General features: G+C 51.9%; 7 protein-coding genes across 7 annotated transcripts; 2 read left to right on the top strand and 5 right to left on the bottom strand.

The window, feature by feature from the left end:
• Positions 1 to 7: 7 nt before the first annotated feature.
• On the top strand, positions 8 to 2573 carry LAESUDRAFT_733187 (P-loop containing nucleoside triphosphate hydrolase protein; the record flags this gene model as incomplete). The annotated part of the gene is made up of 4 exons (XM_040910407.1): positions 8 to 149; positions 199 to 514; positions 589 to 1262; positions 1312 to 2573. 4 exons carry the CDS (start codon positions 8 to 10, stop codon positions 2571 to 2573), a joined length of 2394 nt encoding a protein of 797 aa, XP_040770023.1.
• LAESUDRAFT_739908 (uncharacterized protein) lies at positions 2159 to 4372 on the bottom strand. Its single transcript, XM_040911047.1, has 5 exons — positions 4178 to 4372; positions 4042 to 4118; positions 3881 to 3975; positions 3769 to 3827; positions 2159 to 3712 (listed from the first exon to the last, which is right to left on the bottom strand). The coding sequence occupies exons 1-5, from the start codon at positions 4241 to 4243 to the stop codon at positions 2627 to 2629; spliced, it is 1383 nt and encodes a 460-aa protein (XP_040770022.1). The 5' UTR covers positions 4244 to 4372; the 3' UTR covers positions 2159 to 2626.
• A 107-nt stretch (positions 4373 to 4479) lies between these two features.
• Positions 4480 to 6212, bottom strand: LAESUDRAFT_808110 (xylitol dehydrogenase). Its single transcript, XM_040914036.1, has 10 exons — positions 6133 to 6212; positions 6039 to 6077; positions 5962 to 5978; positions 5850 to 5903; positions 5763 to 5799; positions 5608 to 5708; positions 5427 to 5552; positions 4971 to 5369; positions 4754 to 4914; positions 4480 to 4698 (listed from the first exon to the last, which is right to left on the bottom strand). Exons 1-10 carry the CDS (start codon positions 6203 to 6205, stop codon positions 4578 to 4580), a joined length of 1128 nt encoding a protein of 375 aa, XP_040770021.1. The 5' UTR covers positions 6206 to 6212; the 3' UTR covers positions 4480 to 4577.
• Positions 6213 to 6944: 732 nt separating this feature from the next.
• LAESUDRAFT_808109 (5-methyltetrahydropteroyltriglutamate-homocysteine S-methyltransferase) lies at positions 6945 to 10096 on the top strand. The gene is made up of 7 exons (XM_040914035.1): positions 6945 to 7099; positions 7165 to 7306; positions 7363 to 7530; positions 7634 to 8615; positions 8666 to 9178; positions 9238 to 9591; positions 9647 to 10096. The coding sequence occupies exons 1-7, from the start codon at positions 7063 to 7065 to the stop codon at positions 9740 to 9742; spliced, it is 2292 nt and encodes a 763-aa protein (XP_040770020.1). The 5' UTR covers positions 6945 to 7062; the 3' UTR covers positions 9743 to 10096.
• Positions 10097 to 10303: 207 nt separating this feature from the next.
• Positions 10304 to 11120, bottom strand: LAESUDRAFT_753584 (uncharacterized protein; the record flags this gene model as incomplete). The annotated part of the gene is made up of 4 exons (XM_040911784.1): positions 10304 to 10550; positions 10603 to 10850; positions 10910 to 10993; positions 11046 to 11120. The coding sequence occupies 4 exons, from the start codon at positions 11118 to 11120 to the stop codon at positions 10304 to 10306; spliced, it is 654 nt and encodes a 217-aa protein (XP_040770019.1).
• On the bottom strand, positions 10924 to 14466 carry LAESUDRAFT_3009 (uncharacterized protein). Its single transcript, XM_040901888.1, has 10 exons — positions 14032 to 14466; positions 13831 to 13958; positions 13325 to 13771; positions 12799 to 13269; positions 12663 to 12749; positions 12539 to 12604; positions 11678 to 12460; positions 11409 to 11615; positions 11046 to 11347; positions 10924 to 10993 (listed from the first exon to the last, which is right to left on the bottom strand). Exons 1-9 carry the CDS (start codon positions 14084 to 14086, stop codon positions 11270 to 11272), a joined length of 2322 nt encoding a protein of 773 aa, XP_040770018.1. The 5' UTR covers positions 14087 to 14466; the 3' UTR covers positions 10924 to 10993; positions 11046 to 11269.
• Positions 14467 to 14846: 380 nt separating this feature from the next.
• On the bottom strand, positions 14847 to 27377 carry LAESUDRAFT_638973 (uncharacterized protein; the record flags this gene model as incomplete). Its single annotated transcript, XM_040903509.1, has 27 exons — positions 14847 to 15242; positions 15301 to 15349; positions 15402 to 15485; positions 15539 to 15552; positions 15610 to 15671; positions 15728 to 15886; positions 15943 to 15999; positions 16063 to 16177; positions 16336 to 16558; positions 16751 to 16805; positions 16859 to 17201; positions 17902 to 18405; positions 18463 to 18562; positions 18618 to 19219; positions 19274 to 19906; positions 19963 to 20218; positions 20245 to 20682; positions 20733 to 20797; positions 20847 to 21068; positions 21123 to 21259; positions 21310 to 22129; positions 22180 to 22453; positions 22509 to 22656; positions 22707 to 22773; positions 22836 to 26054; positions 26137 to 26440; positions 26494 to 27377. The coding sequence occupies 27 exons, from the start codon at positions 27375 to 27377 to the stop codon at positions 14847 to 14849; spliced, it is 10230 nt and encodes a 3409-aa protein (XP_040770017.1).
• Positions 27378 to 27800: the final 423 nt, after the last annotated feature.

The raw sequence follows: 27800 nt of genomic DNA, 5'->3' as shown, positions 1-27800 counted from the left end.
AAGGGTGATGCCCGTCCGTTCACTGCTTTCTCGGCGACATTTATTTGCACTACGGTTCCATGTTCGAAATGTGGCGCATCGGCAGCTCGCAACAGTAGCAGGCAATGACCCATCTAAGTTGCGTAACATGGCACTGGTAGCTCATATTGGTATGATAGTCTCTCCTGTGGTATGGTACTCCATCTCACCGCGTGTCAGATTCCGGAAAGACCACTTTGACGGAGTCTATACTCTTGAAGTCATCCTATTTATCCTCCGCTGGAACAGTTGACACCGGAAGCACGACTACGGATTTCATGCCAGCAGAACGCGAAAGAGGCATTACGATTCAGTCTGCCAGCATTCCCGTGAAGTGGAGAGATTGGACGTTCAATTTGATTGATACCCCTGGCCACGCGGATTTTGGCATGGAAGTCGAAAGTGCTAGTCGTGTCGTCGATGGTGCCGTCGTGCTATTGGATTCAGTTGAAGGCGTTGAGGCTCAGACAAGGGGTGTTTGGAAGCAATTGGATAGGTGAGTACCCGTTCTTCGAGGAGATGCTCTTTGTCATGACGGCATATAACGATCACGTTCGTACATTTCCATAGGTACGGCGTACGTTCGAGGCTGATGTTTCTGAATAAGCTTGATCGTGCAGGAGCATCATTCTCGAATTCAGTGAGGTCTATACTCGCAAATCGTCTACATCCCAAGCCCATGGTGTTGAGCTTGCCAGTGGCTTCATTCAACCCGGAAGACTATTCTCGAGCCGAACCCGGCGTGCAAGGTCTTGTTGATCTCGTCAAGTGGGAGGTATGGACATGGGACGAGAATGGGGAGTCAACGCGGCATCCTCTTCCGCAAAATCTTGATGAACTAGACCGCACAAGCATTCTCTCCCCATCGCACCCGCTTGTTCCTCACTTGCTGCCTGCTCGAACCGCTTTGTTGGAGAATTTGTCGATGTTCTCGGAAGATTTGATGGAAACTCTGCTGGGGCTGCCATCTATCCCGTCAGCCTACCTCAACGTAGGTGCATCAACAATCCTCCCTCATCTACGTAACGCTACGATCCGTAACGAAATTCTTCCCATCCTATGTGGTTCTGCGTTCAAGCACATCGGCACAGAGCTCGTGATGGACTACGTTGGGGAATTGTTTCCCAGCCCCGCAGACATTGTTGACACCGTTCCGACCGCAAAAGCGCCATTACGGATGCTGGCATGGAAAGTCAGCTGGGACAAGCGTAGAGGCTGGATGACCTTCGTTCGAGTCTATTCAGGTGTGAAGGATGACTTTTGTACACGCTATGTCACATTAATGCTTCATAGGGACATTAACACGCCAGAGTTCCATCCTGAACGCCACGCGGAACCAAAAAGAGAAGGTATCCAAGTTGCTGCTCTTGTATGCCTCCCAAGCGGAGGAGGTTGAATCATTATCGTTTGGGGATGTGGGTGTGATACTCGGACTTAGATACACTCGGACAGGCGATACCCTCGTCTCGACGCAACAACCCTCTGGGACGTCGTCGCTGCGAGACATTATACCGCCGCCTGCTGTCATGTCAGCATCTGTAATACCTCAGTCGCATTCGGATCTGGGGCCTCTTCAAAATGCGCTGGAATCGCTTGCGCGCACAGATCCGTCCGTACGTGTTGAAACGCAAGAGGGGCAAATTCTGGTCCATGGTCTGGGCTCTCTTCATCTTGAAATCGTTGAGAGCCGCCTCAGAGACGAGTGGAATGCACAATTCGAGACTGGCAAGCGTCGTGTGAGCTATCGCGAGGCGCTTGGCTCCGGCCACGCAACTCCTTTGGACAACACATGGACTACCGAAATCGCAGGAAAGTCGATCCCGGTGACCATCGACTTCGCTGTGAAGCCTCTTGAAGATTACGAACAGGGCGACCCACTCTGGGACGGAAACAAGGTCATCGATGCGAATGGCAAGCCCTTGCTTTCGCTTGAGGCTTACGCTGATCAAAAGGACCCTGCCGCAAACATAGCCAGCGGAATCTCCAACGCTTTGTCAAACTCGCCACATACGTCTCTAGCATTGTCACATCTCCATATTCAGGTGAAGAGTTACCGCTACCCTCAGGAAGCTGCTCCATCCTCTGTCCTTGCGGGAGCTGCTGCATCCCTGCTGAGAGAATGCATTCGAAATGCGGGGATGGGACCGCTGATGGAGCCGTATATTCGCCTGAAGATCACCATCAACGAAGAGTCCGTCGGCAAAGTGGCGAAGGATCTCACCGAGCACGGCGGCGAGGTGCTCGACTTGGCGACAGGTTCGGGCAGCGCGATAGATGCAGAGGAGGAGATGGAGCCCTACTCTGAAGACGGTGTCTACGTCCCACCGAAAGAGCTTTCTCCATCCTCTGCGAACACACCAGAAAATGACTCTTCGTCCGCACAGTACAAACGTTCGATCTTCGCTTTGGCACCCCTAAGTCGGATGCTAGACTATTCCGATCGGCTACGCGCGTTGTCAGGAGGCAATGGAACGTTCGAGATGGTGAATGCGGGCTTCAGGCAGGTCTCAGTGACGAGGAAGGTGGAAATCTTACGAGAGATTGGTCGCGCATAATGTATCTATAGTCGTCTTAGGTCCTATACGAGTTCTTGCATACTTCGGTAACGTTACAACTCTCTGGTTTCGTCTGCATCCCCGAACAAGACTGCCCCTTCGATCTCATCATCGTCTTCTATGGCTCCTCCCTGATGTCGACCGACAGATCTCAATATCTGACTAAACTGCATTATGCTGCCGTCATCACTGTCACTGTCTTCGTGCAGAGCGGGCTCGTTGAACAGCGGGACAGGTGGCAGCGTTCTCTGTCTTTGAAGGGGGGCAGGCGTGACACTCCTCTCCCTGTCGTATTCAGGTAAAAAGAGCGGCGTGCGTGCTCTCTGACCCACACCTTCGCTTGGAGCGAAACCGGGAGGTGCGATGCTTGATGCCCTTGCCCCGCCGCTGAATATGGGAGCTGGCACAGGAACCTTTGTTCCTGAGCGTAGAGGTGGATACGGCTCCACGATCACGCAGAGACACTTGCCGTGGATGTTGAAGCCATTGTACTTCAGCCGAAGGAGGAGCTTTTTTCTATCCTCCTCTTCTTCTTCAGCTAAGTCTGGCTCTGCGGGTGATCCTGCATTCGACGTAGAGTCTAAGATCTCTTGAGCTTGAGCTACTTCCTCCGCGAGGTCCATGCCTGTGAGAACGGGCTCCGTGTCTTCGTGTTTGATGGAGATTCTTGAGACACCTTCGGTCTGCGATTCATCCATGGTTATGAGGTCGGCATCCGCAAGGGCTTGAAGCGGATTTGGTGAGCCGCCTGATGATGTCGTTTTCTTAGCCGTGCTCCTGTCAGCAGCCATTTCTACGTCTTGATCCTGAAGGACTACATCGTCGTCTTCGTCTTCCTCCCTATAACCACCAGCGATGACCTTTCTGTTCCTCGCAGATCTCCGCCGAGTACCTGCTGGGGTGCTTAATACCTCAACGTCTGAATCCTGCGCATCCTCGTCACTGGAGATCGAGATTGCTTCATCCTCGTCGGAGTCTCTGGCTCGTTGCTTGCCTTTGATCTTTTGCTTTTTCGCAACGGTAGGGTTCACGCCTTTCTTCCTCGACACTCGCTTCTTTCCCTTTTGTGGAGATGGAGAAGCTGCCTCCGGTAGCGTAGCTTTGCTGGGTCGATCAGGTCCTGGCACGAAGTATCGTGTCTGTCCATAAGTGGATTTAATTCAGCCGTTGTCCAGCATAGAACAATCTCATCCACCTTGATGAGGACTGAGTGAGGGTCAGTCTCCCTGAAGAAGTAGCCAAATTGATACACATCTGCAGACGATGATCGATGAATGTGTGAGAGAAAACAGCATGAAACCGCCTACCGCCTCGATGCACGTCTACAGTGCCTCTCTTCACATTCGGTGGACCTCCAGATCGCGGCCGTGTGTCTGTCTCTTCTTTCAGCTTTGGAAGGATGCTGCAAAATCGAATGATCATGTCAGTCTGCCTTGCATAGGAAATCGTGCGCGCAACTAGAACGAACCGAGGACGCAGATCCTCCAGGACATGTTGGAGCACTCGTTCGGACATCCAATCTATGTGTCGCTCATCCAGATAAAGCTATCGAGAATCCGGTCAGTGTTCCACAGAAGCGTGCTGCGTACGTTGCCAGTGCATACGTAGAGCGGGAGCACGGTATGTTCGGATATACGCAAGTAGTACGCATTTCGAGGACCGAACCTCATCTGGCCGTGACTCTCAGCTTTGAATAGAATTAGACTGCTACTGCAATATTTGCGCAAGTGCCGTAAGGATTGATGAGGCGGGTTGTCCTGATGATTCTCTGTGGCACTCAGTCAACAGAGACAAGTTGAAGTTGCACGCGAAATGATCTGAAGCGATTCTCCGCATCAACATACGCTGGGCGACGCGCCCTTGTGACCGACCCCCGAAGGCACGCGCACAGACGCGCACGCTGTGAGACGCTGTAGCGGTTATGATTTGAACTCAATCGGTATACATTTTACAGCTATCGGTATCCGAACAAGTACATTCCTTTGATTTTCCTTCCATCACCATTCAAATATCATTGGGAGAAACACCCGGACCCGAGATGATCGCCTTGATGACGCCTTTGCCATCGGAGCTCTTTCCAGCCCGCGTTGTCTGAAATGCCTCGATGGCATCGTCGAAGGGGAACCTGGACAGGTCACGTCAGTCTCAGATCACTCGGGAGCAGGGTGCGAAATATATACCTGTGTGTGACCAGGGGCTTGAGGTCGATCTTGCCCTGGTTGACGAGGGCAATCGCGAGGGGATAGTCACCAGGCCCATACCGGAAGGAGCCCTTGAAGTTGAGCTCCTTCGTCAACAGGAGCGTGACAGGGATTGTAACATCGGGGGAACCCATGCCGACCTGCGCGCGATGATTGCTCAGCTCGCAGGGCACAGTCGCGAGATGAACTGACTCACCTGCACATAAGTTCCGCCGGCCTTCGCAATCATGATACCAGTCTGAATAGACACTTCTGCGCCGCTCGCGTCGACGACAAGGTCAATCGAGTTCGGACCGCGCTCCTCAATGCCGAGCTTCTCCGCCATTGTCTTTGCGTTCCGCTCTGAGTACTTCATGCGCGTCTCACCGGGATCGAGTGGCGGAGGGATATAAGTCTCGGTCGCAGCGTAGCTCTTTGCAAACTCCAGTCGGTCCGGCACGATGTCGACTGCGATGACGCGCCGGGCACCGAGCGCCTTCGCGACGGCCATGCAGAGAAGACCAACAGGTCCTGCACCGAAAATGACCACGCTCTGGTTCGCGCGGAGGCCGGCAATGTTGGCAACGGAGTGAACAGCTACGGAGAGAGGCTCCATCTACATATCAGGGAGTAACATTAGAGCGTATGCAAGGAATAGGGCGCATATACTGACCATAGCGCCGTCCTCGAGCGTGAGATGTTTGGGGAGCTTGTAGACAAGATCTGAAGGAATACGGTAATAGCGTGCCAATGTGCCATCATAGGGAGGTGTCGCCGCAAACTCGATATCAGGGCAGAGCTGGTTCGCTCATGGTAAGGAAAACTATGTACTGTCATTGTGAACAACTACCAACCTCGTAACGTCCGCTCTTACAGGCGTCGCAAGTGCGGCACACCGCGCCGGGCTCCATTGCAACCCGGTCACCGACCTTGATGCCGTTCGCCTTAGGACCAACTACAGCATCGCCAGTGAGATCCTGTGAGTATGCGCACGTGTGGAGAGATGCACCTTTCACAACAACACCTGACGATTCATGCCCGAGAACCTGAGACGCATGAGGCAAATAGATGACCCTTTTTAATGTAATTCACATACCATAGGCTTCTCTACGACAAACTGGCCAATGCGTCCCGCAACGAGGTAATGAACCTAATGACCAGATGAGATATGTAGTTATCACGCGAAGCAGCTTCATCTCCTTTCTTACATCAGAACCACAGATACCTCGAGGCATGTAATTGCTCAGCCTTTCTGTTGAGCAGAGTATGCAGGACAGAAGCTCACCTGTCTTCTTCACCTCAACGAGCACATCGTCGCCCGTGGCTGGGAAGTACCAGTCAGTATCGATGCTCGGATGCGGGTGATCTGTAGATCTCACCCTCGGGGATAGGCCTCTGCTCGTAGACGACATCCTCGATGCCGCGCAAGACAAAGGACGGGTTGTCCGACATTGGCTAGGTAGGCGAGCAGAGAGGAAGGATGGTGATCGAGCAGGAAGGCTTGCTGGTGTGCTAGATGTCGAGGGCTATTTGAGGGGAAGTGCGGCGCGACTCCGGACCGGGATGTGCGCCTGGGCCAAATGACGGGCATCTGATGCTCGCTGATGATTCGGTCAATAATTCCGCTGGGAGCACAACGCGCTGGCAAGCCTGGACGTGCAGCAGACGCGTACAGCAACCAATACGATGAGGACGGAGCCTGTGTCTCGGTGCTGTGATACAACATGTCCCGCGGTGGAGATTCGAGACGCATTCTCAGCGCGTTCCTTTCCTGCTACGACCTCACAATTCCCCATGCCACATAGTCAACTCTATGGCGAATCGTTTGGCATGTGAACTTCGCGTTCCAGGTCATATCTTCCCCGTTGCATAATCGGCGCTGCCATCCGCTTCCGAGACGAAAGTGCTGTATGATGTAAGAACGCATGTTGTGAGCGTGCCAAAACCGAGCAGCCTTCGCCAACGAGAAGTGGTCTCGAAGACTTTCAAGCTGACAATGATCAGCGTAGCCTGTTTCAGTATCGGGGACCGCGCGAGCGCGAAGCGGTTTGCGACGCTGTAGTAGTGCCGAATGTTGGAGGTGGCCCGCCCCTCCGCTATCGATGCAGCGATCCGTGATGAAAACGTGCTGTGCGAGCGTTACCCCGGTTTCCTATCCCCGGCCTTTGCTGGGAATTCTGTTGGAGGAAGTGTAGGGCAGGCTTCACCAAATTCTCAGCGTGCGAATATAAGAGTCTCGTTCGATTGCACCATCCCTGCAATCCTCTTTCCCTCTCACCATTCCTCACCACCTCAACCGCTGCATCAGAATGGTAGCCTCCAGCGTCCTCGGTTTCCCTCGCATTGGTGAGCTGTGCATTTTTTTAGCCTTACCAGCATTTGTTCAAGCTTGCGCAACGCGATCCGTTCAGGTGCGAACCGTGAGGTGAAGAAGGCTGTTGAGGCATACTGGGCGGGCAAGCTCTCCGCCGACGAGCTTACCAAAGCTGCTGCCGATGTCAAAAAGGCCAGTTGGGTGAGCCTCAAGGAGCGCAACGTCGACCTGATCCCCAGGTTTGTTGCGATCACATCTGTACCCCTTTTGTCCTATTGATTGTCACGCCATACAGTGGCGACTTTTCGCTCTATGATCACGTCCTCGACCACTCGGCAGCCTTTAACGTAATCCCGAAGCGCTACCTCGGCCATAACCTCTCTCCGCTCGATGTCTACTTCGCGATGGGCCGTGGCCGTCAGGCGGACGGCGTTGATGTTCCTGCTTCTGAGATGAAGAAATGGTGAGTGAACCTTATCTCAGTCTTGTATAGCCCTTTTGTGGGCATACCATGCGGATTCGCTACGAGAACGCGATGATGATCACTAATGCGCATTCATTGACAGGTTCGACTCGAACTACCACTTCGTCGTCCCCGAGTTCTCGGATGAGACCGATTTCAAGCTTAACTTCAACAAGGCTCTTGAGGAGTTCAATGAGGCTAAGGCTCTCGGTATCACCACCCGCCCCGTTGTGCTCGGCCCTGTATCCTTCCTTGTCCTCGGCAAGCCAGCCAAGGACGCGAAACCAGGCTTCCAGCCCATCTCCTTACTCCCCAAGCTGCTTCCGGTCTACAAGCAGCTCCTCGCTGATCTCAAGGCTGGTGGCGCTGAGTGGGTTCAGGTTGATGAGCCCGTCCTCGTCCTCGATTCTGCTGCATACCTCGAGAAGCAGTTCGCATCTGCATATGCCGAGCTTGCGCCTATCTCGCCCAAGATTATCCTCACGACTTACTACGGCCGCCTCGACTCTAATGTCACATTTGTCGCGAAGTTGCCGGTCGCCGGTCTCCACATCGACCTTGATCGTGGCCTGAAGCAGCTCGACGAAGTCATTGCTGCTGTGAAGCCCACGAGCATTGTCCTTTCCCTCGGTATCGTCTCTGGCCGTAACATCTGGAAGGCTGACCTCGAGGCCGGTATCGCCCTTGGCCAGAAGGCCATTTCTGCCCTCGGCGCTGAGCGTGTCATCGTCGCGACTTCCTCGTCCCTCCTCCATACCCCTGTCACGATCGCTGCTGAGAACAAGTTGACTGCCGAGCAGAAGGACTGGTTCTCGTTCGCGCTTGAGAAGGCCACCGAGGTCTCCTTGCTCGCCGCTGCCCTCTCTGGCGATGCCAGCGTCACCGCTGCCCTCCAGGCGAACAAGCAATCGATCGCCAAGCGTCGTGATTTCGAACGCACCTCGGACGATGCCGTCAGGAAGCGTGTTGCGTCAATCACCCCCGACATGCTAGAGCGCAAGAGCCCCTTCTCTGTCCGCAAAGAGGTTCAGGCCAAGGCTCTTAACCTTCCGAAGTTCCCCACAACCACCATTGGTTCCTTCCCTGTGCGTTTGACGTCAATGTTTATGGTTAGGTACTAATACCTCGCCAATAGCAAACCAAGGAGATCCGCAGTGCTCGTGCGAAGCTCAATAAGAAGGAGATTACTCCTGAGGAGTATGAGGAGTTCATCAAGAAGGAGATCGAGCACGTCGTCCGCTTCCAGGAGCGCATTGGCCTCGACCTGCTCGTGCACGGTGAGCCCGAGCGCAACGACATGGTTCAGTACTTCGGCGAGCAGCTCGAAGGCTTCGTCTTCACCCAGAATGCCTGGGTGCAGAGCTATGGCTCCCGCTATGTTCGCCCGCCCATCATCGTCTCGGATGTCAGTCGCCCCGGTCCGATGACTGTGAAGTGGAGCAAGTACGCGCAGAGCCTCACCCCGAAGCCTATGAAGGGTATGTTGACCGGACCCGTCACCATTCTCAACTGGTCCTTCCCGCGTGCGGATGTCTCTCGTGAGCTCCAGTGCATGCAGCTCGCTCTGGCTCTCCGCGACGAGGTCATTGACCTCGAGAAGGCTGGCATCAAGGCTGTTCAGGTTGACGAGCCTGCTCTTCGTGAGGGTGTAAGCAGTATGCCTTGTTATCAATCTACGTTGTCGCTCATGCATGCTATGCCTTATAGCTTCCTCTCCGCAAGGTTGACTGGGAGCCATACCTCAAGTGGGCTCTTCCCTCTTTCAAGCTCGCGACCGCCGGTGTCAGTGACAGCCTCCAGACACACTCGCACTTCTGCTACTCTGACTTTGACGACATTTTCCCGTCCATCCAAGCGCTCGATGCTGATGTCATCTCGATCGAGGCGTCGAAGAGCGACATGAAGCTGCTCAAGACATTCAAACAATACGGCTACTCGAACCAGATTGGCCCCGGTGTCTACGACATTCACTCGCCTCGCGTCCCGAGCGAGCAGGAGATCAAGGACCGTATCGCGGCTATGCTTGCGATCCTCCCCGACGATCTCCTTTTCATCAATCCTGTATGTTGTCGTTCTTTCTTGATGTCACCGACATCTGCTGACACTATCTCTATAGGACTGTGGTCTCAAGACTCGTGGTTGGAAGGAGACTGAGGTTTCCCTCGTCAACCTCGTCAACGCTGCACGCTGGGCACGTCAGACCTATGCGTAATTGCATTACCCTTGCGCTTCAACAGCGCCCGTGATGTGGTTTTGTAACTATTCAGCGCGCTCTCAACGAGATGGCGCTGTGTTCTTGACCCAGGGTAGTTGTGGCGACAATATTCCGGCCGGGAGACGCCCGGCGGAACCTCAGCGACGGTTGGTCTAGCGGGTCGGTCTGCAGAGACGAGAGGACCTGCTTGGTTAGTCGAGGCGAGGTAGTGTAGCGCAGTAGGAGTACGTATGTTCTAGGTGTCTTCGGATTTCAACAATCGCGAATGAAATGCGCTCTATGGTATTACATTTTCGTGTGCGTGTGACATACATTCCTAGGCGTATGAGATGGACGGAATGTCTATTCCCCGAAGGCTGTGAGAGCGCGACATGATAAAGCAATGAGCTGAGATGGGCTACAACGAGAACATGCAGTGGACGGCATATGAAAGAAAGCAATTGGAGTGAACCGCCGAGGAGGACAACACGGGTTGAGTTACAACAGTAGATGTTATGGAGCGAATGAGCATAGTAAATTGGTCCTACATTGGTCGTCAACGAAGTCGCGCGTAAAGCTTCAGCCCAGCAACTTGAAGTGGAGAGCGATCTTCTGGCCAGGGAAGTATTTATGTCGCCTGTCCCAGGCAATATGGACTTCCATTTCGCCTGCCATTCTCCTGACCAGAAGCCCACCTGTAGCGTTTGGTACGGAGGGCTCCATTGTGGGGCTCGTCAGAATATGGGGGACTTCGACCTGTATCTCGTGCAAACAACCGAATCTGGTGACGATTGAGTGATCTGGGCACGTATAGACACTAGCTTCCCTAATAATAGATGCATCACCGTGAGCACAGAATATTGTAAAGATCAACGGACCTGAACTTGACCCCGATCGTTGTCTCGATCTGACTCATCACGTTCTTGACGGTGGAATCAACAGGTCCTCCAGCAGGATCTGCGACGATGGAGTATTCGCCGTCAAAATTGAAGAGCACGGGACCGAAACCGTCATTCTTCAATCCCTGGCTGAACTTGAATCGAAGATATTGTGCTTGAGCAGATAGGAAGCCGAAGAACCGCTCATGCAGGCATTCGAGAAGACGAGAAATATGTTGGAATGCAGCCTGCAAATAGATGAGCTTAAGCAAGAATACTTATTCTCATCGAAACATAGACAACGCACCGGCGTAGTGTCAATAATGGCAGTGGGTTCTGGCGCTTTCCGGTGGACCTTAATCGTCACTCGACTGTTATGGTCCTCCGGATACTACGCTACGTAAGCAAACGTTCATATTTGAGGGGAATGAGTAGATATGTACCTTCAGGTCATCAAGGGGAGAATCATCGCGCCTGCGTTTCTTAGCAGATCTCGAGGAACTTCTTTTATCTGCCATAACGAGCTCCAAGACATCACGAGCGGTCATCATACGATCATCTTGCCGACGTAGATGTTTGCGGCATGCCTTGCACATATCTCGTCGCTCGTTAGGACCAATGACATTGTGGCACCATCGACTAATGCATATTCGGCGCCCTGGAGGAATCAAAACTGTACGAAAAAATAAATAAGTAAAGACCAGTCGTTGAGGCCGTTAAGATTCTCACTTATTCTAGGCAATTTCTGTTGATTACAACTGCAGTGAGTACCGTCATGTGTCGTTAACAGTCAATGCAACCCATACCTCCTGCTTCTGAGGAGCATCACATTCGGCCTGTTCAACCTGCACCATGGCCCTCCGTCTGTTTTGGAGCACACAATTCTTTTGTCGGCACGACTCGCACGGCTTCCGTTTTGTACCCGGCAACAGCAAATTATGGCAGTGACGGACGCTACATTTTGTCACAGGCTTGTCAATGGTGGAAGACTGGCGTCGACGCTTGACGAGTAACTTTTTACAAAGTGAACATCCATTAAGAGACCATTCAAACCAAATATACGTTTGCGGCCCACCAATTGTTTCGCCAAGGGTATGTCTTCCTCGTCATCACTACTACTGTCCTTCATTTCAATCTCTGATTCTCCTTCATCTGTTGACCCCTCAAGAGGAGTCAGGTCGGACAAATCGCCATCCACATCTTGTGTCGCGGAAGAGTTCGGCAAGTCGCCAAATTGTGTGATTGGTGAAGTTTGTGGAGAGGTCCGCTTTGAGGACAGCGAAGAATGTGGGGAATGGAGAGAAGACACGGTATTAGATGCGCTTGACGTTTCTTGGCTCTTGGTGAGATTGATTTCACCTGCATCGCGATCGCTATCGTGTTGGTTGTGAGACATCGTAGTGTCTGCCGCCTCATCTGAAGTTTGCTCTGCACTGGTATCCATCATGACGTCTCTATCTGCGGGTAAAGATGTATCTGCATCATTCCTAAGAGCGAAAGGGACGTCCTGCGTCTTGGACTCAGATACAGCGACAACACTTCCTTCTTGCTTCAAAGGATGCAGTGCATCCTTCATAGGCACGTCCGCAATTACAGTTGCCAGTTCTGGAACTCTGCGTACCGCTTCCTCTGCGATCGAGCCGTGTGAGAGTCCGCGCGAACTTTGAGACATTCTTCGTGCTTCACGGTGTCCCTGCAGCAACAGTTCAATGTGTCGTAGCATCTGTTCCGTTTCCATTTCTGTACTCTCTTGTTTCTTCGGATGTAGAGGTTCTGTTGTTAGCTGCATACTGCGGTCGGTGGAAGCAACAACTGATGGTAATGAGCGAGGCTGAGAACCGATACCAACTGTGCGTGACTGGGAGTAACCGAGAAGAGAGTTGTCCAATATGAGCGATACCTACAAATTAAGAAAGAGCCATACGAAGTGACGCACCCCTGCAGGAGCTAGAGAGTATGCTTGACGGGAGGTTGGGAGATAACTGTCAAGCATTGATGGACTCTGCGGGTCGTTCTAAAAAATTGAGCACCTCCACTACACGATACCGCGTAATATGTACCTCATTTGCCGAGCCCACCTCAGTAGCGGAGACGGGAGGATCGATCCGGATCGATCCGTTCGATTGTGTGTACACTCGCAATCTCGGCTATATAAAGTCAAATTCTGTCCGCTAGAACTGTTTACGTGGCACATACCTTCATAGCGGGAGTCAGCGTATCCGTCAGAGATGAGCTTAGGGACTGTACATGCGCAGGATGCAGACAGTCTGACGGCAGAGATGAGTTACTCATGCGTCTTATCGGATGGTCCGCTATTGGTTGAGTAGCTGCTTCATCTAGCGGATTTGCCGTATATATCGCGAAAGGCGCAAATGATATGTGTTTACTGCACATTTCGAAAGGGTGGCCAGGAGACAGAATTGTGCTGCATCCATGCATCTCGCAAAGTCGTATTGTTCGTTTTCTTTGATCGCTGAAATTAGCGGGTAGGATTTGCGCAGGACTGACGGGCTGCGATGACGGCTTGACCAAAATACTGGGTGAGATGACAGGAGTCGCAATAGCGGTCCAATCTGTTGGAAGAGATGATGATTGTCGCCAACGTGACACTGCAACAGAGTCTGCATGATCGGCGATGAAAGGAAGCATTGATTGTGGAGTCGGAAGCTAAAATGCAACAGAATGAGATACACGCTTCGAAATATGGGCAATTTTTACGCACCGGAGGAAAAGGATACACTGATGAACATCGTGAGGGCAATAAATGGGGCCATAAATATTCCCCGCGAGAGTTTAAGTGAGGGGTCCCAGGCGGAGGAACGTTCACAACGGGTTTCATCCGTGACTCCGGCAACGGCCCATAGTGGCTCTTCGGACGCTTCAGCGGAGCACCTATGCGCTCATTATATAGCAGGTGGATGTGAGCAGGATGTACAAACTGAGCCGCAGCATTAGCGATAAACGCTGCAAATTGCGTATCGTCAAGGTCGACAGGATTCGGAGCCGGAGGCCGCGCCATCATCGGGTTCGTGGGCTGGGCATTTCCTCGAGTTGGGGAGGCCTGGGATCGAGGCTGCCGACAAGTCGCACAGATAACCGGTTGAGGCGGTGCTACCTGGGCTGCAGGAACCTGTACCACTGCCTTGCATGAAGCACAATTGGCTAACGTCTGTATTCATGCAGATAAGCGGATGAATATCTCGCGTATCACTCTAATGGTAAACCCACCATCCTTTGATTCCTTAAGGTATGTATGTTTTGGCATACACGGCACAATTTGGACTGGTGGTCTGGTGCAAGTGCGATATTGCAACTTCCGCAGCGAGCCATTTCATGACTCGATACCGGCAAAGATGCTAGATGAAATTCATTCAGTGCATGTTCGCGCTCGATGGCATTTACAAGATGGAGTATGCAAGATATGCTTACTTTCCTTGCGCAGTGCAGACTCGCTCAGTGGGAGCCGCATCACAAAGGTGGTCATTTTCACGATAGTTCGGCGTCGACTTCCTACAGCCGCGGCTATTTTCGCCTTGACGCGCCGATTGTCGCACCGTTGGATGCCTTTTCGTGCACTCGCCGACTCCTGTTGCGAATATAGCGTTCAACAGAGCCGTATGGCTGCCGCGAGGACATGGGCACGCATCGTCAAACTGCACGTTCTCCTGTGATTGCTTTACGCAATCGCAAGGGCCGGGCGGCAATTGGCTGCCAACAGGTGTTTAGGCGAAAATTTCCAAGAATCGTAGCCGATCCGCCACCCCGCATCTAAGCGTGATCAGTGCGCCGAGGTGCTTAGTTGTTGCAGGCGGCGGTAATTCAGGTTCAGTGGCCGCAGAAGGGAAAGTGTGTGCAGGTATGTTCTGATAACAAAGTCTTTTCGCAAACTAAGTGGCATTTTCTAACGTATGTATAGCCATGGTTGAACGCGAAACGATTGCAGCTTGAGAAAGCGGCGGCGTTTTACTACTAAAAGAGGAGCTCAGCTACGACCTCGTGGCAGCGAGCGAGTCTTGAGGCGAATGGAAGTAATTTATAAGTGTGATAGGGGATACACGTATCAGCACCGGTACAGTAAGTGTATGCAACAGAACATAATGGAGGTAGCATCACTACATTGAGTGTAAAGCTACAGGACGATCGTCAGCAAAGGGTATTTAAAGGAAATGAAATCAAGTCCTGTAGATTGACGACTGAACAACATAGAAAAAGCCCGAAACACCAGCGCATATAGCCCGTTATCGCTACCTCGTTACACCGTCTTCCGAGAGTAGCTCTGCGGGAGGCACGCTCATTTCGTCCACAATTCGTATGTCGGGAAACATTGGTGTAAGCCGCGTTGATGGCATTCCGACGATTTGATCCCTTTCAACATTATCGTTCTTGATCGTCTCCTCCGCGTAGTCTATGCATTGTACCATCTGCTGGTCGGGCAACGTCTGCGTGGATTGGCATATCAACGGCGCGTCTGGCATAGAGGCGCCCTCGCCCGCTGTCGCGATGGTTGGACATTCGGGATCGGCATCGGACGGAGAATCTTCCATCGCCAGCGCCATCCGGAGGCGTTCTGTTACCTCCTTCACGCGCTTAGTTTTACGACCTCCCCAATAGATCAGGAAGCCAGCGACGATCCCAGCGAGCTGCGCGCACACATTCAGAAGGCGGGTTATCGGGGACAGTATATATAACAATACGTACGAATGACAAGGGAAGCGTTGTAGCAGTTGTCCATGCTGGCCGAATAAACCTTGAAAGCTGTGAGATGAACAGTCTGTTGGTGATTGCGAATAGATGCGTACCTGTCCATAGACCACATGCAGCCGCTGAGTAAGCATTGGAACACAGAGTTGAGATCATTCATGATGCATATCCATAGCGCAACACTATAGATGGCGCGTCAACATGTGCACAGGGTGGCAAGTCACTGTGGACGTACTCAATGGGGAATGCCTAAAGCAACGACGTAACGTCAGCTCAGAATGCAAAAATGGGGACGGCGGTGCCTACGCGATGAGTTTGTGTTCCATGCGGACGATACCAAGTCTGTGCCTGCATAAACTTAAGTTGCTCTGTGAGGAACAGTCATTGGTGGAATTCTCATCTGCGGGTGCCAAAAAGGACTGACGGTAATGCAGATCCACCTGTTCTTCATCGCTCAGCACCGGTACATAATTGGCATCGTACTTAGGATCTGGTAGATCATTCTTGTCATAAAGCGCCGGCAGGCCCGCCTTCTGCCGTAGTTTTGCTGTCTTGCGTTGATAATAGCAGATCTTGCATATACCTGCGAAACAATAATCAGACTTATCCGACGTTAGAAGCCAGAACTCAACGGCGTACGATACGTGTCGACTATGCGGAAGGGCATCAGACCGATACTTGGGAGGGAGAAAAACCCTGGTGGAATGAATGTAAAATTGTCGTAGATGCTACCAATCTAGCGGTGAAGGATAAACATACCCGTTAGGATCTGTTGACATAGTTCAATCCAGAAGTTTTGCGTGTTGTCGTTGTGTACATTGATAAAACGAGCGAGAAAAAGTACAAGTGCTGATCCCCAGAATACTGTAACAACCTGAGACTACTGCCGATCTGATGACGAACAAACTGCCGGGCTCACCAACAAGGACTCCATAGATAGTTGTGAAGGCCTGCACCAAGGAATCAGGACAAATTGATTCTCATTTCACCAGCTTGACTCACACCCAATGCTAAAAGTCAGAGTTAGCCGACCGTACACCGTATACGGTTGCAAGACATACGAGTCTTCATGAATGACCATACGCCCCGCATCACCCTCCGAAATCGGTCGCGTTTCCTCAGGACATCTTCCACATGCATATCGAGACTATCCTGGTCCCCCGCTGGCTCGGCCTTCTCTGCATCACCTCTCCGTCGTTGCCGCCTGCGCGGAAGCACAACGACTGGCTTGTGGGAGTAGAAGTCCAATGGAGGTCTGTGAGTACATGTCAAAATTTTGGTCAATTGAATGAAACAACAGCGGACAAGTTAGAAGTCAAGGAGCCAAGCTAGACCACCAAGTGTACGGATAGTACAGAGCCGCGTATCAAGTATGATTTTTGTTGTATTCCTCTATGTACACCGTAACTTTTCACGACAATGCGTTCTACAACGAGAATACACGTACATCACTATTGAATTCGCGGCATTAGTGAGGGTGGCGACCGTGGCGATTTGAGGGTCTACAGATGAGACGGTGAGATAGAAAGTCAGATCATATTGCTTAGAGTCGCACCAATCACATCCAAATGCTCTACAATATCATCTGAATGATGTTCCCCATCCCACACCTCGTCGTAGCACGAGGTATCTGACCGCGGCAAGCTCAGCGCACTTCCGACGCGCCCACGTCCCTCATCATCTCTCGGGATCAACACCTCCGTCTGCAGACCATTGAGTGAGATCATGTCGTCTTCTACACGACCGTATCCCATGTCCGAGAGAGTATGCCTGCGCCGCGGCCTTCCTTCTGTTGCTCCGGATGCAAGGAAAGGTTCGCGATCGTCCTCACTCATCATTCGAGAAGAGCTGGGTCCAGCGCGCGAAGTACGCGTCATGCTCATAATGTGCTGCGATACCTTGCCAAGAGACGGGCGACGCAGAGATGGATATACACGCCCAGGATCGTCTTGAGGCCCATCGTCTGTAGAGGAGGCGCGTACGGGAGGGTATTCGTTGAGACTCTTCAAGCCATCGGATTCATGCGACGATGCATAAACGGTATCAGGTGCAGGCTCAGAAGCAAAAGGGCGGCTTCGCGGTCGTCTAGCAGGAACTGGATTTATGGCGGAGTCCTGGAGGGTGGCATAACCGCGCTTGACCCGGACAGAGGGCATCGCAAGCGGGGCTGCACCGAACACAGGAGAATTGCAGGTGGAGGAAAGGGTGAAAACCAAAGGTTATGGTGTAGTGGGGCCTGCCATGATGACCCGACTTCACTGCGCACGCACTAAGGGGACAGCATGCCGCTCCACGTGCGATCCTCTTGGCTGGTTGGCACAGCCACTGCGCTCTACGATAGACAGAGGACACAGATGTATATTATTGAGGCTAGGATACGGTCTAAAAGTTGCTAGTATAATTTACGGATATATACCAATGACATTGCCAAATAATCATGTAGATATATCATCGAGGCCACATGCCATGTAGCCGAATCATGCCGAGGAATCTGTGGCATTCGAACCTGTTCGCGAATGATGACTTGAGGCCCACGACCTCGCCTACAGTCAGTGAAGTATTAGCTAGCGTCAAGACATGAAGAGCTGAGATACTCACGCTGTTGGCAGATGCGTCGGAGTCAATGCTCGATCTCGCAGGATTTCCATGGCGGCGTCTGAAGACACTGAGAACCCTAGGTCGAGCAATGCGGCGCATGGAGGAATTGTCCGCGTTCGCATCTGGAAGTGGCTCTGGTTCAGCGGTAAAGTCCGGCGAAATGACCGGAGTCGGGTTCTTGTGCAAGGGGAAAGGCGACTTCGCGCGATGCCTTCTCAGGTCAATTGTCGACGAACGACTCCCAGTCGCCGTAGAGTCGGAGGACGTCGCGGAATTCGTGCTTGAGGTGCGTGCTTGGAATGGCAGAAGGAGCGTTGGGGTGCTCGAGCGTTGATGATCCTCCGCTGTTTGTGTATGATGTACTCTTGGCTGGATCCACTTTGTCTTTGAGATCAACTCGCGCGCGACAGGCAGAACCGGCACCAAGGGCTGCTGAAAGGCCATCTTGATCCAGCCACGCCAGTTCCGGCCTGAAGGAATAAACTGGTCGACTAGCTCTTCGAACTTTTAAATGACTGAGTACACGGACTACAAGGAATCGACATGATGGCAGCGACGTACACTCGAAGTTTGATTGCGATACTCCAGATCTCGTGTGCGAATGCGTGCATCACGACAGAGGAACGAGTCCTCTTTCGCGATGCTAAGCAGGAGATGTAGACTGTCAAACGGGATTTAATGGGGATGCGCGGTCGACCGACGAGACAAACGATTACCTATTTACCCGCACCCGCACGAATGTTTTCTGAGACGAACGTGTCTTCATCTCGGTTGCATCGTCAACTTCCTGTTTGTTACGTGAAGATGCAGACTTGTCTCTGGAATCGCTTCCATTCTTTATGGTTTGATTCGTAAAAGAGCGCGATGGCGTCGAGACAGTAACCAACGCATCGGTGGACTTTGTCCTATGCAGCCTAGGAGCCTTCAGTGTCTCCGACCGCGTATTCCTAAGATCAGTTACGGATCTGGAAGCACCGAGCTTGCGCATTGGAGATGCAGCTAGTCTGTTTGAGTCGACGGATTTGCGAGGCGAGACATCCCACGAGGAGCGATGGACGTCATCTGGACTTTCCGGAACAACGACTATATTCGACTCTCCTTCCTCCGTCGTAGAATCAAGAAGTGGCTCGAAGCTTTGAACCTCTTCCGAGTTACTCCTATGCTTACGCGCGGGCCAGATATATTCCATAATCTTCTTGCCGACACGCGTATCGATTTGAAGTCGCATAGGATGGAACGTGATTTCAAAGTTTTCGTAGATGGTGATGCCCCCAACAGGAGGTAGCACTGTCCAATCGGCAACAACGAACAACTTTTTCTGCAGAACAAATCATCAGAGATATCCAACGGCTCGCATATACTGAGAACCCACCTTGACTAGTGGATGCGTGGCAGGTTCATCACTCTTGGACAATATTTCCGTCCATTGTGCATTTGCCGAACCATCGTATGCCTGCAAGTCTCCTACGACTAGATTGTTGACTGTGGAACTGTCCTGCTGGCTGAGCCAATAGAAGTGTATGTTGCGAACAGCAAGTTTCGCAAGGAGCTGGTCTTGATGGTCCAACATTCGCCAGGATATCTCTGATGACGAGGCATGTAGGAGCAATGCCGACTTCTTTTCAGGGTGTTCGTTCGCCTTGTCCTGTGACAGTTGGATCGCGTCGAAGATGAGGTTGAGCTCTTCAGCGAGCATCAGGATGTGTGCATCGACTTTGTAAATCTCAACCTGTCCTTCGTCTCCCGAACCTTGGAGCGTCTGCATCGCTTGTCGTCGGATCTCCAATGCATGTCTCAAGCGTGCTTGCATGTTCAGGACAACGTCAGCTGCCAGCCCCATGTTCGTGAAGTCATATTTAAACAGCAATCTCTCTAGCTTATCGGAGCGCTCCTTGAGTGCCGCGTCCGAGAAGAGGACTAGTTTGGTGACGATGTTGGAAATTGCCTGGAAATGACCATCATTTGCAGACACCGTGAATCTTGGAATGTGCAATCGGATAAGGTCCTGTACAGTGTGTTTAGTCGCAAGTTTGTTCCTCTGACGTTGTCATCCGTACTAACCGTTTGATCCTGTAGATGATCATGCTGATCATTAGAATCCTGGCTGGTTCGAGCAATAGTCGTGATCTTGTTACGCAGTCGTAGCCGATTGAACTTGTCATACTGGAACGAAGCGTCCGTCTGGGGCACAAGACGGTCGAACGCGCTGTTCTCGCATCGCAAGTCTATCAATACTTCCAAGGGAACAGACCCCTTGCCAGATTGATTCGTTACAGAGGGGGAGAATGTCTGTAGACCGGTGATGGACGCAAAATTCCTGAGAGGTATTCAGGTTTATAGTACCGTGATTGTTCAAAAGCTAATACGTGCCTGTTCATGATTTTGCCAATTACGGGGTCGTCTACATTGGCTTCATCCAAGATCGCAAACGACTTCAGCTTCCCCTGGACAGCTGTCAGCACGCAAACAGACTCCGGATCCGGGTCTGAGGTGCCTTCCCTTCGAAGAACTATCTGCGGCTTCAGCAAAAGACAGAAGTGACTTCTCCGCAGCGTAACACCCTCGGTCCATCCGTTAAGCGGATCAATGGGCTTAGCATTGTCCCATACGGAGTCCTCGGTTGTATCCACGATCGTATCCGACATGCCATCTCGGCCCAAGAAATTGCGAACAGCGATAGCAGCAGCCTGAGCGCTGGAGACCGGTCCTCGAGTCTGTCCTGGTTCTTGAAGCAAGTCCGCAAGCGCTGTCTTCGCCTGGTCTCGAATAAACTTCACAGCACTTCGCTGCATCAGCTGAAATGACACATATTTGTGCGGGTATGTCCTTACCGTGCAGCCATATGATACTCGACACTTCGTTTGGTCCGAGAGCAATAGTAATATTGCATCATAATCTATGCGAAAAGTTTCAGCTGCTGCTGAACCGCAAGATGACTGACGTACGTCGCGGACGACATGATCCAGGAAGACTTGCGGAGAATGCACTTGATACACATTATCAAACTCTGCCCATTCATCCGCAGAGACGGCATCGGTAGGCATGTCATAACTGCGGATACCGTGAGACGTTGACGCGTTCGCTGCGGAGTCCTCCTTGTGCAGATGGGACACGTAGTTGTTAAGCAATTTGATCTTCTTGCGCAGATCACTGGCGTTTCCATCGACCTGTTTATGTATAGCGATAACCATAATAACAGAAGCACCGGAGCATTCACTCACGCTACCCGGGGAGTCAAGAGATGGATCTGCATCTCGAGCACCATCATGTCTGCCAGTACTTCCCAAGCATTGCGATAGTCGTCGCTGTAGTTTCTTGATGCGCAATCCTGCCAAAGCGATTTGGATCTGAGTCACAGCTAGTCCACAGTAAGGAACACGCTTAATATCAACATTGCACAGTACTCACAGAGCTCCTTGCCCAGAGAGCATACATGCGTGTCCTCTGTACCAAATTTACTCTTTACTAGTTGAGTGGGCGAGACATCCAACAGTGTTTCCCGTGTACGCTTGAAGTATGTGAAATGTGGACAAAAAGCAGCAGACAGTAGATGAACGGTCGGTGAGGTGGAAGGCGACCAACGAGTGTCATCAAAGTCATCATAATCAATCCATACAGAGTCTGCAGGCACAGGATCGGTCTTGATTTGCGTCCTGTAGTTGCTCATGAGCGGTGCTGATTCCGTGTGGACTTGTTGCTTGAGAGGCTCAGGGAAAACAGCTAGCATCGACCGTAAATCTAAGCTTTTCATGACCACCTCTACAGCATAGAATGCTTTGTGATGAGCTGATTGCGTATTGCCCTCGGTCACATGTGCGGTCTCTTGGTCTCTCTGATGCATATCAGCCTGGAAATGATCGATCAAGGCCTTGATGCCGACGAATGGGGTGACACCATCAGCCCAAGCATCCTTGGAATTGTCTACGTAGACATGGCTGAGGAATAACTGGGCGATAGAAATGCGATATTTGAGTGTGGCCAGATGCTGTCCGAGCTTGGGAGACAGAGGTCGTTTATGGGAATAATAGGATCCTTGGCGAATAGGAAGTGATAACGTGCCATCGAACAGCGACCACCATGCCCAGAAATGCTCAAACAGTTCTGGTGACAGATGAACACTGCTGGCCTTCTGAGTTGAAAGATCCTTGTCACGGTACAACGCAGACGTCAAAGAGATAGATAAGTGAATAAAATCTGACCGGAACCCATTGTACGAGTCGTCAATGGCCTAGGCACCATTAGAGTGATTTTGGCGTAAAATCTACAAAAAGCATTCACCTTGTATTCCGGTCTTCTCTGCTTATTCTCCGGCTTAACAGAGTAGTGCGGTCGGAAATCAAAAAATCGGCAGTCGCGGTCGAAGGGTTTACCAGAGCACTTGGGGCATTCCGGGCCGCAGGAATGTTCAAGTACGCATCCGACACCGAAGCGTACACCTGAACTTAGCTTCGCGCAGACCTTGAAGTCACGAGATTGCCTAGAGCTGTATGTGAAGAAGGGAGCGGCTGAGGCGGATGGCAGATGTACATTAGTGCCCCATGTGTCTTGGACACTAAAAGCAGTATGAGAGGTTTGAAAAGCGTACGTTTGAAAGGACAGGCACTAACTTAGGGATTATGATGAGCATCGAATTGCTGACCAGTTGCACCAGCTCCTGTTGCTCGTTGGGCTGCCCGATAAGCAGGCGAGGATTTCCTTGCCAACACAGCGCGAATCCAGCTCCAGTACCACCAAGCTCATGCGGGTCACGGGAGCCTAAGGAATAATATGAATGAGAAATGAAGTTTCGAGGAGCGAGCATGTACCTTTCATGTGAAAATGCACGTCATGTTGGAAAGATACGTCAATGCGCCAATGGAAGACCAGACGTAACTAGCGAAATGATATGATGCAGGTGAGATCAGTATGTTCATCATGGAAACCTGGTCGTGTACCTTGTCCCAAAACCCAATAGGTGGGGAGGGATCTCGTGGTGCATGCGATAACGTATCAATGACACGCATGAGATCTTGCGTCGCAGGGCCGTAACTTACTCCCCACGCGAAGTCGGTCGTGTTGTCCGTGAGTACACGCAATGTCGGTAAGGCATATGTCTTCACCGGCATGATCGTCTTCGGTACGTGGATGAACAACGGAGACGCTCCGTGAACACCGCTGTTCACCTCGACTATCTCGGAAGGGAACCATTCGACTGAGGCATCACTCCCCATTTCCTCCGCTATGACTAGATCGCTATCGAAGACTAACGCCGCTGAATCATCTGCGGTACAACGTGGGACGCACAACAACGGCAAAGGATACTCTCGATACGTGAAACGCAAGGAGGCGAGGGTGAAATTGATATGGAGGGGAATCAGCAGCGAGAACTGGGTATCCTTGGGAAGGCCATTGCCAACGTCATGCAGGAAGTGGGGCACTCTTTCCACGAGAGGTGCAGGAGCAGAGAGATTCAACGACAAACTATCAAGCACTAGACGGAACAGAGGAGGGTATGCTGTCGGCGGCTTCACGGTTACTAGGCTGTCAGATGCGTCGCCGTGAAAGCGTGCCCCTGCGGTTTGATGGAAATAGCGTCTCTCGCGAGCGATCTGCGATGCTCTTGCCTTCAAAAAAGCTGATCTCCACGCAACGGAGTGAACCTGGGACAATCGCTCTCGAGCATCGCGGATAGACACTGTATGCTTCGAGGTGAAGTGGAAATCTGAGTCGATACCGTGAGGTTTCGAGGTTGGTTGTGCAGTGTCTGTTTTGGAGATTGTGGCTACCTTCGCTTGGAAAGCTTCCTCGCGTTCCTGTCTAACGCGTGCTGCCTCGAAGCCAGTCCGCCATATAATCCCAAGCTTAGATTCCATCGCTTCCTCGGCTGCTTCCACAATCAGAGACCGGATTTTGCACGATATGTTCGGCGCAATCTTCGCCTCCTCAGGTTCGGGAGCAGGAGGCTCCTCGAATCGCCCCAGCGTGACCATGCGGGCGAGATGCTTCGCACTCTTGATAGTCAAGTTGATGCTTAAAATGAGATCCGCCAGAACGAAATCGAATGGAATACGAAGGAGACCAGAATCTCCCTCGACGAGAATGGTCAAGGGGTCCTCGAGTAATGGAACAGTAATGTGCCAATCAGATAGATGAGCGAGCTCTTCCCACTCTTCCTCATGAACGCCATCACGTGTGGTCTTCACCGCGACCGCCATGATGATGTTATCCCATTTCACGTTAACTCTGTTCTCCGGTCGGTTTTGGCAGCGAAGGTACGAAATCCTGATGAACACATTGGACGACATAGGAAGCTCGCACAGAAGCTGCACGTCCTTGACATCGCACTGCACATTTAATGACAATGTAGACGGCAGCGGCTCTTCCCTATAAGGCTTGACATGAGAGGGGAACAGGGATTTCAGTGTCCGTGCAGCAAGAAGGGCATGGTAGAGGTGGACAAGTCGCAAGGAACCTCGGATTTGAGTGACAGATACATTAACGAGTAAGTCGTCCTTGATTCCGGGGACATAAAAGGTGCTCTGGCGCGTGCCGCATAGAATCACGTCTATCTCTACGTCATTGATTCGTAGGAATTCGTTAGGAGGCGAATCAGCGCTTCCATCCTCTGCACTGTAGCTATCGTCGGCAGCAAACTGAGTTGCGACAGTATCTCGGACAACGGTCCGTCGCAGAGATAGTCCTACGAGCACGCGGTTATTGGGAGTGGCGGCAGGTACAGTGGTCCCAGAAACGGCCTTGAGGATAGCCTCCGTTGGCAATGACAACCGCAACCGCTTCTGCCCTCGAGGCAGAAGGTTGCTCATACGTTCAGTATGCCTGCCGTGAACGGCACAGTAACTTGCTGCAACGCATGTATGTAGCGCTATTCCGCGAGATATTCCCAGATCCTCATTAGGTGCCAAGTCCGGTGCGGTGACGAAGACGATCAATCGCCCTATAGCGATTGCGGCAGATACTCCGAAGGGGAGTTGGTCTAAGGCATAGCGGGGAGTTGAAGGGGTAGATGTCTTGACCGCTCGCTCGGAGAGATTGACAACCCTGGCTATGGCTTTGATCACGTCTGGCTGCCATAACTCGATGGACAACACATCCGATGAACACTGCACATCAGTGAAAAACGACAACAGATCTAGAGTGATCGAGGATCCGGCCGTATCTGCCATTTCGCCAATGGCACTCCCGTGTCCGAACAGCTCTACTGCGTCAAGGGATAGGATCCTGTCTCCTGGATAGGTCGTAAATTCCGGAGATTGCTCGATCGAGTGTCTTCCGTTCATGTTGGAGCCATAGCAGACGACCACAAATGTGCTGTGCAGAGTGCACGCGAAGTCAACATCCATTTGAACGGTGGTATGATCGTAGTTTGTAGATCCGATGTGACGGTCTGGTAAGGAACGATAATGTGAATGAGCGGACGCTACAATGCCATCTGTTCGTGCTTCCAAAGCGAAGGGCCCTTTGTCGCTGTAGGATGTCGGCGAAATTAGTCTGGCGACGATAGGGCCTACCTTGAACCCAAATACGATGCGCGGCACTGAAGATATGACAGTAGGTAGCGGCGGCTTATCCGCGTCTTGCCGCTGTGGTTTCTCTCTTGCCAGCAGCGCATGGAAGACCTCCAAGCGCTGAGTAATCTGCACATCACCGAGGTCCACATGTATCCCCAGCAGCTGAGAATTGGGATCGCCGCACAAGAAAGACGAGCAGCTCAGCCAAGGTGAGGGCCACTGCGAAACGAGGGTATTTAGTTGGATCGGACCCGCTGATATGACTCGAAGATGGTCGATGACCGCTCCGTATCCTGATTGATCCAATGAGAATAGGCTTGTGGAAATATCGGCGCGGTAGACATCTGCACTCGATCCGTCATTTGATACACTCTTTGAGCCAAGCCACGCGCGATGCACAGCATTGGTATCCGGATGGCTCAGCCCCGCGTTCAGATGTAAGTCCCGCAAGGTTGCTTCGAATGTCTGCGCCACGTCCTTTTCAAGGCGCGCAGGGCAATGTCTCAACGTCAGCGTAACTATACGGACATCCACGGATTTTAACGTGGACAAACGAAGCTGTGTTACTGTCAATAACAACACAAAGCGATAAACACGAAAGCGTACGTTGGTTGCTTGGTAACCAGTTCTATGAATTTGAGCTTCCTTACGCCCCCATCCAAGACGCATGGACGCCTACGTTACAGTCAGGAGTTTATCGCAATGAAAAAGTTACAGATACACATACGGAAGACAAAGCCTCCATGAACGGCGAGCCAGGGGACATCGGGGATGACCACGTGGACCGACGTTTGTTGAAAGCCGGCGGAGTAGCAGGAGTGATCACTACGGGGCTTTCACGGCTGCTATCTGACGAGACATGTCCAGCTTTGCTCAACTTGAGTATCTTCAATAACTGCTGCACTACATCCGTTTGAACCTGCACAGAATCTACTCCCAGAGATAACTCGACACTATGAGGCTCGATGGCTCGGTGTGGATCGATCCGAACGGAGGCAGTGAAATGAGTCTTAGGAACTTTGATGAATGACCTAAATACTGGTGTAGATGAGTATAGTTCAGTCGATCGAGATGAATATTAAACTCACGTGCAGGTTCCGGAGGTAGATCTTTGAGCAGGTCGGGAGGCACAGAACCTGTGATACACTTCACACGAAGCGAGACTGAGGCGGTCACCTGCGTAGCACCCCACGCTCTGTCCCATGTGCGGCGCAGGCTGTTCGTAAGCCTTGCATTCCAGTCAGCGACGCTGTTCAAACGTTTGTGTCGGCGGTGGTCAAAGCGAGCCGTACCGGCTGGGACGACCTCGCTCGCCAATGACAAGAGAGAGACCTTGGTGTGGAGTTTGGCTTGCTTTACCGCCAATTCTAAACCAGGCAATGCTGATAGTGTGACGACGGCTGAATCGAGCTCGAAGTCGACCACATGGGTTAGCGCAGGCAGCGCCCGGATGGCCAGTCTTAGAGCAGCGACGAGGAACGTGCGCAAAGCAGGCCGCAAGTATGGGTCCAAGAGGTTGTAAGCAGAATGTATTGTGGACCAAATCAATGCTCCGGAAAGGTGCATCATCGAGATCAACCGTGAAGGGGGCAAGTCCATACGTTTACGGCTCAACGATGGCCCCAGCGAGGTCTCCTTCTCTCCATGCGCGAGCTCCAGCTTCAATCCCTGCACGACTACTGAGAACCGGCTTGCCGTGGCGGGAGAACGACGATGGTAGGAGAGCCCTATCCGCTCGACTCTCCATGTTCCGCTCCCAGTCCGGAAGTAAACGCCTTTGATAGAGCGTAAACTGATGCTTTGTATTCTTAGCCGTTTCGAGACAATCCTGACGATTGAAGGACCGACGAGAGTCCTGAACAGGAGTGACAGTGACACGATTCGGACGGCCCATATTATGATTATCGCCCAGACAGAACTGCCCGCCGGCACATCAAGGAGCAGAGCACTCAAAAATGACAGCAGCATTTTCAAATGCAAGCAGCGCGCGAAACGAGACTGTAGAGCCTGGTGTCAAGTACTTTTCACGCCGATAGACCGCAGTCGGATGAACGCTGTCTGGCAGAACGCCTGGCGAGACTTGCCAGCACGGAGACAGGAAACGTGTAGTGTGAATATTAGGCTTAAGCGGAATAGACCTCGAGCATGGGGCGTTAATAGAGGGCTGTTGACGGAGACGGACTTTTGCGTGCATGCCACGGACACGGTCGACTTTGAAGCGCCGAATCCGAGCAGTGCCACATCCCAATTCTAATATGTAGATGATCGAGCGTCGGCATGGTTCTTCTTGACCTCTACCATCACAATGAACATTATCTTCGCGTAAATCTGCTATAAGTGAGCCTAGGCTAGCGATTCTATTTTGATGCCCATCAGCGTGCGTCGGCATGA

This window comes from Laetiporus sulphureus, assembly GCF_001632365.1.
Source record: "Laetiporus sulphureus 93-53 unplaced genomic scaffold LAESUscaffold_1, whole genome shotgun sequence".
Taxonomy (NCBI): domain Eukaryota; kingdom Fungi; phylum Basidiomycota; class Agaricomycetes; order Polyporales; family Laetiporaceae; genus Laetiporus; species Laetiporus sulphureus.
This window is presented reverse-complemented; position numbering and strand designations above follow the sequence as displayed.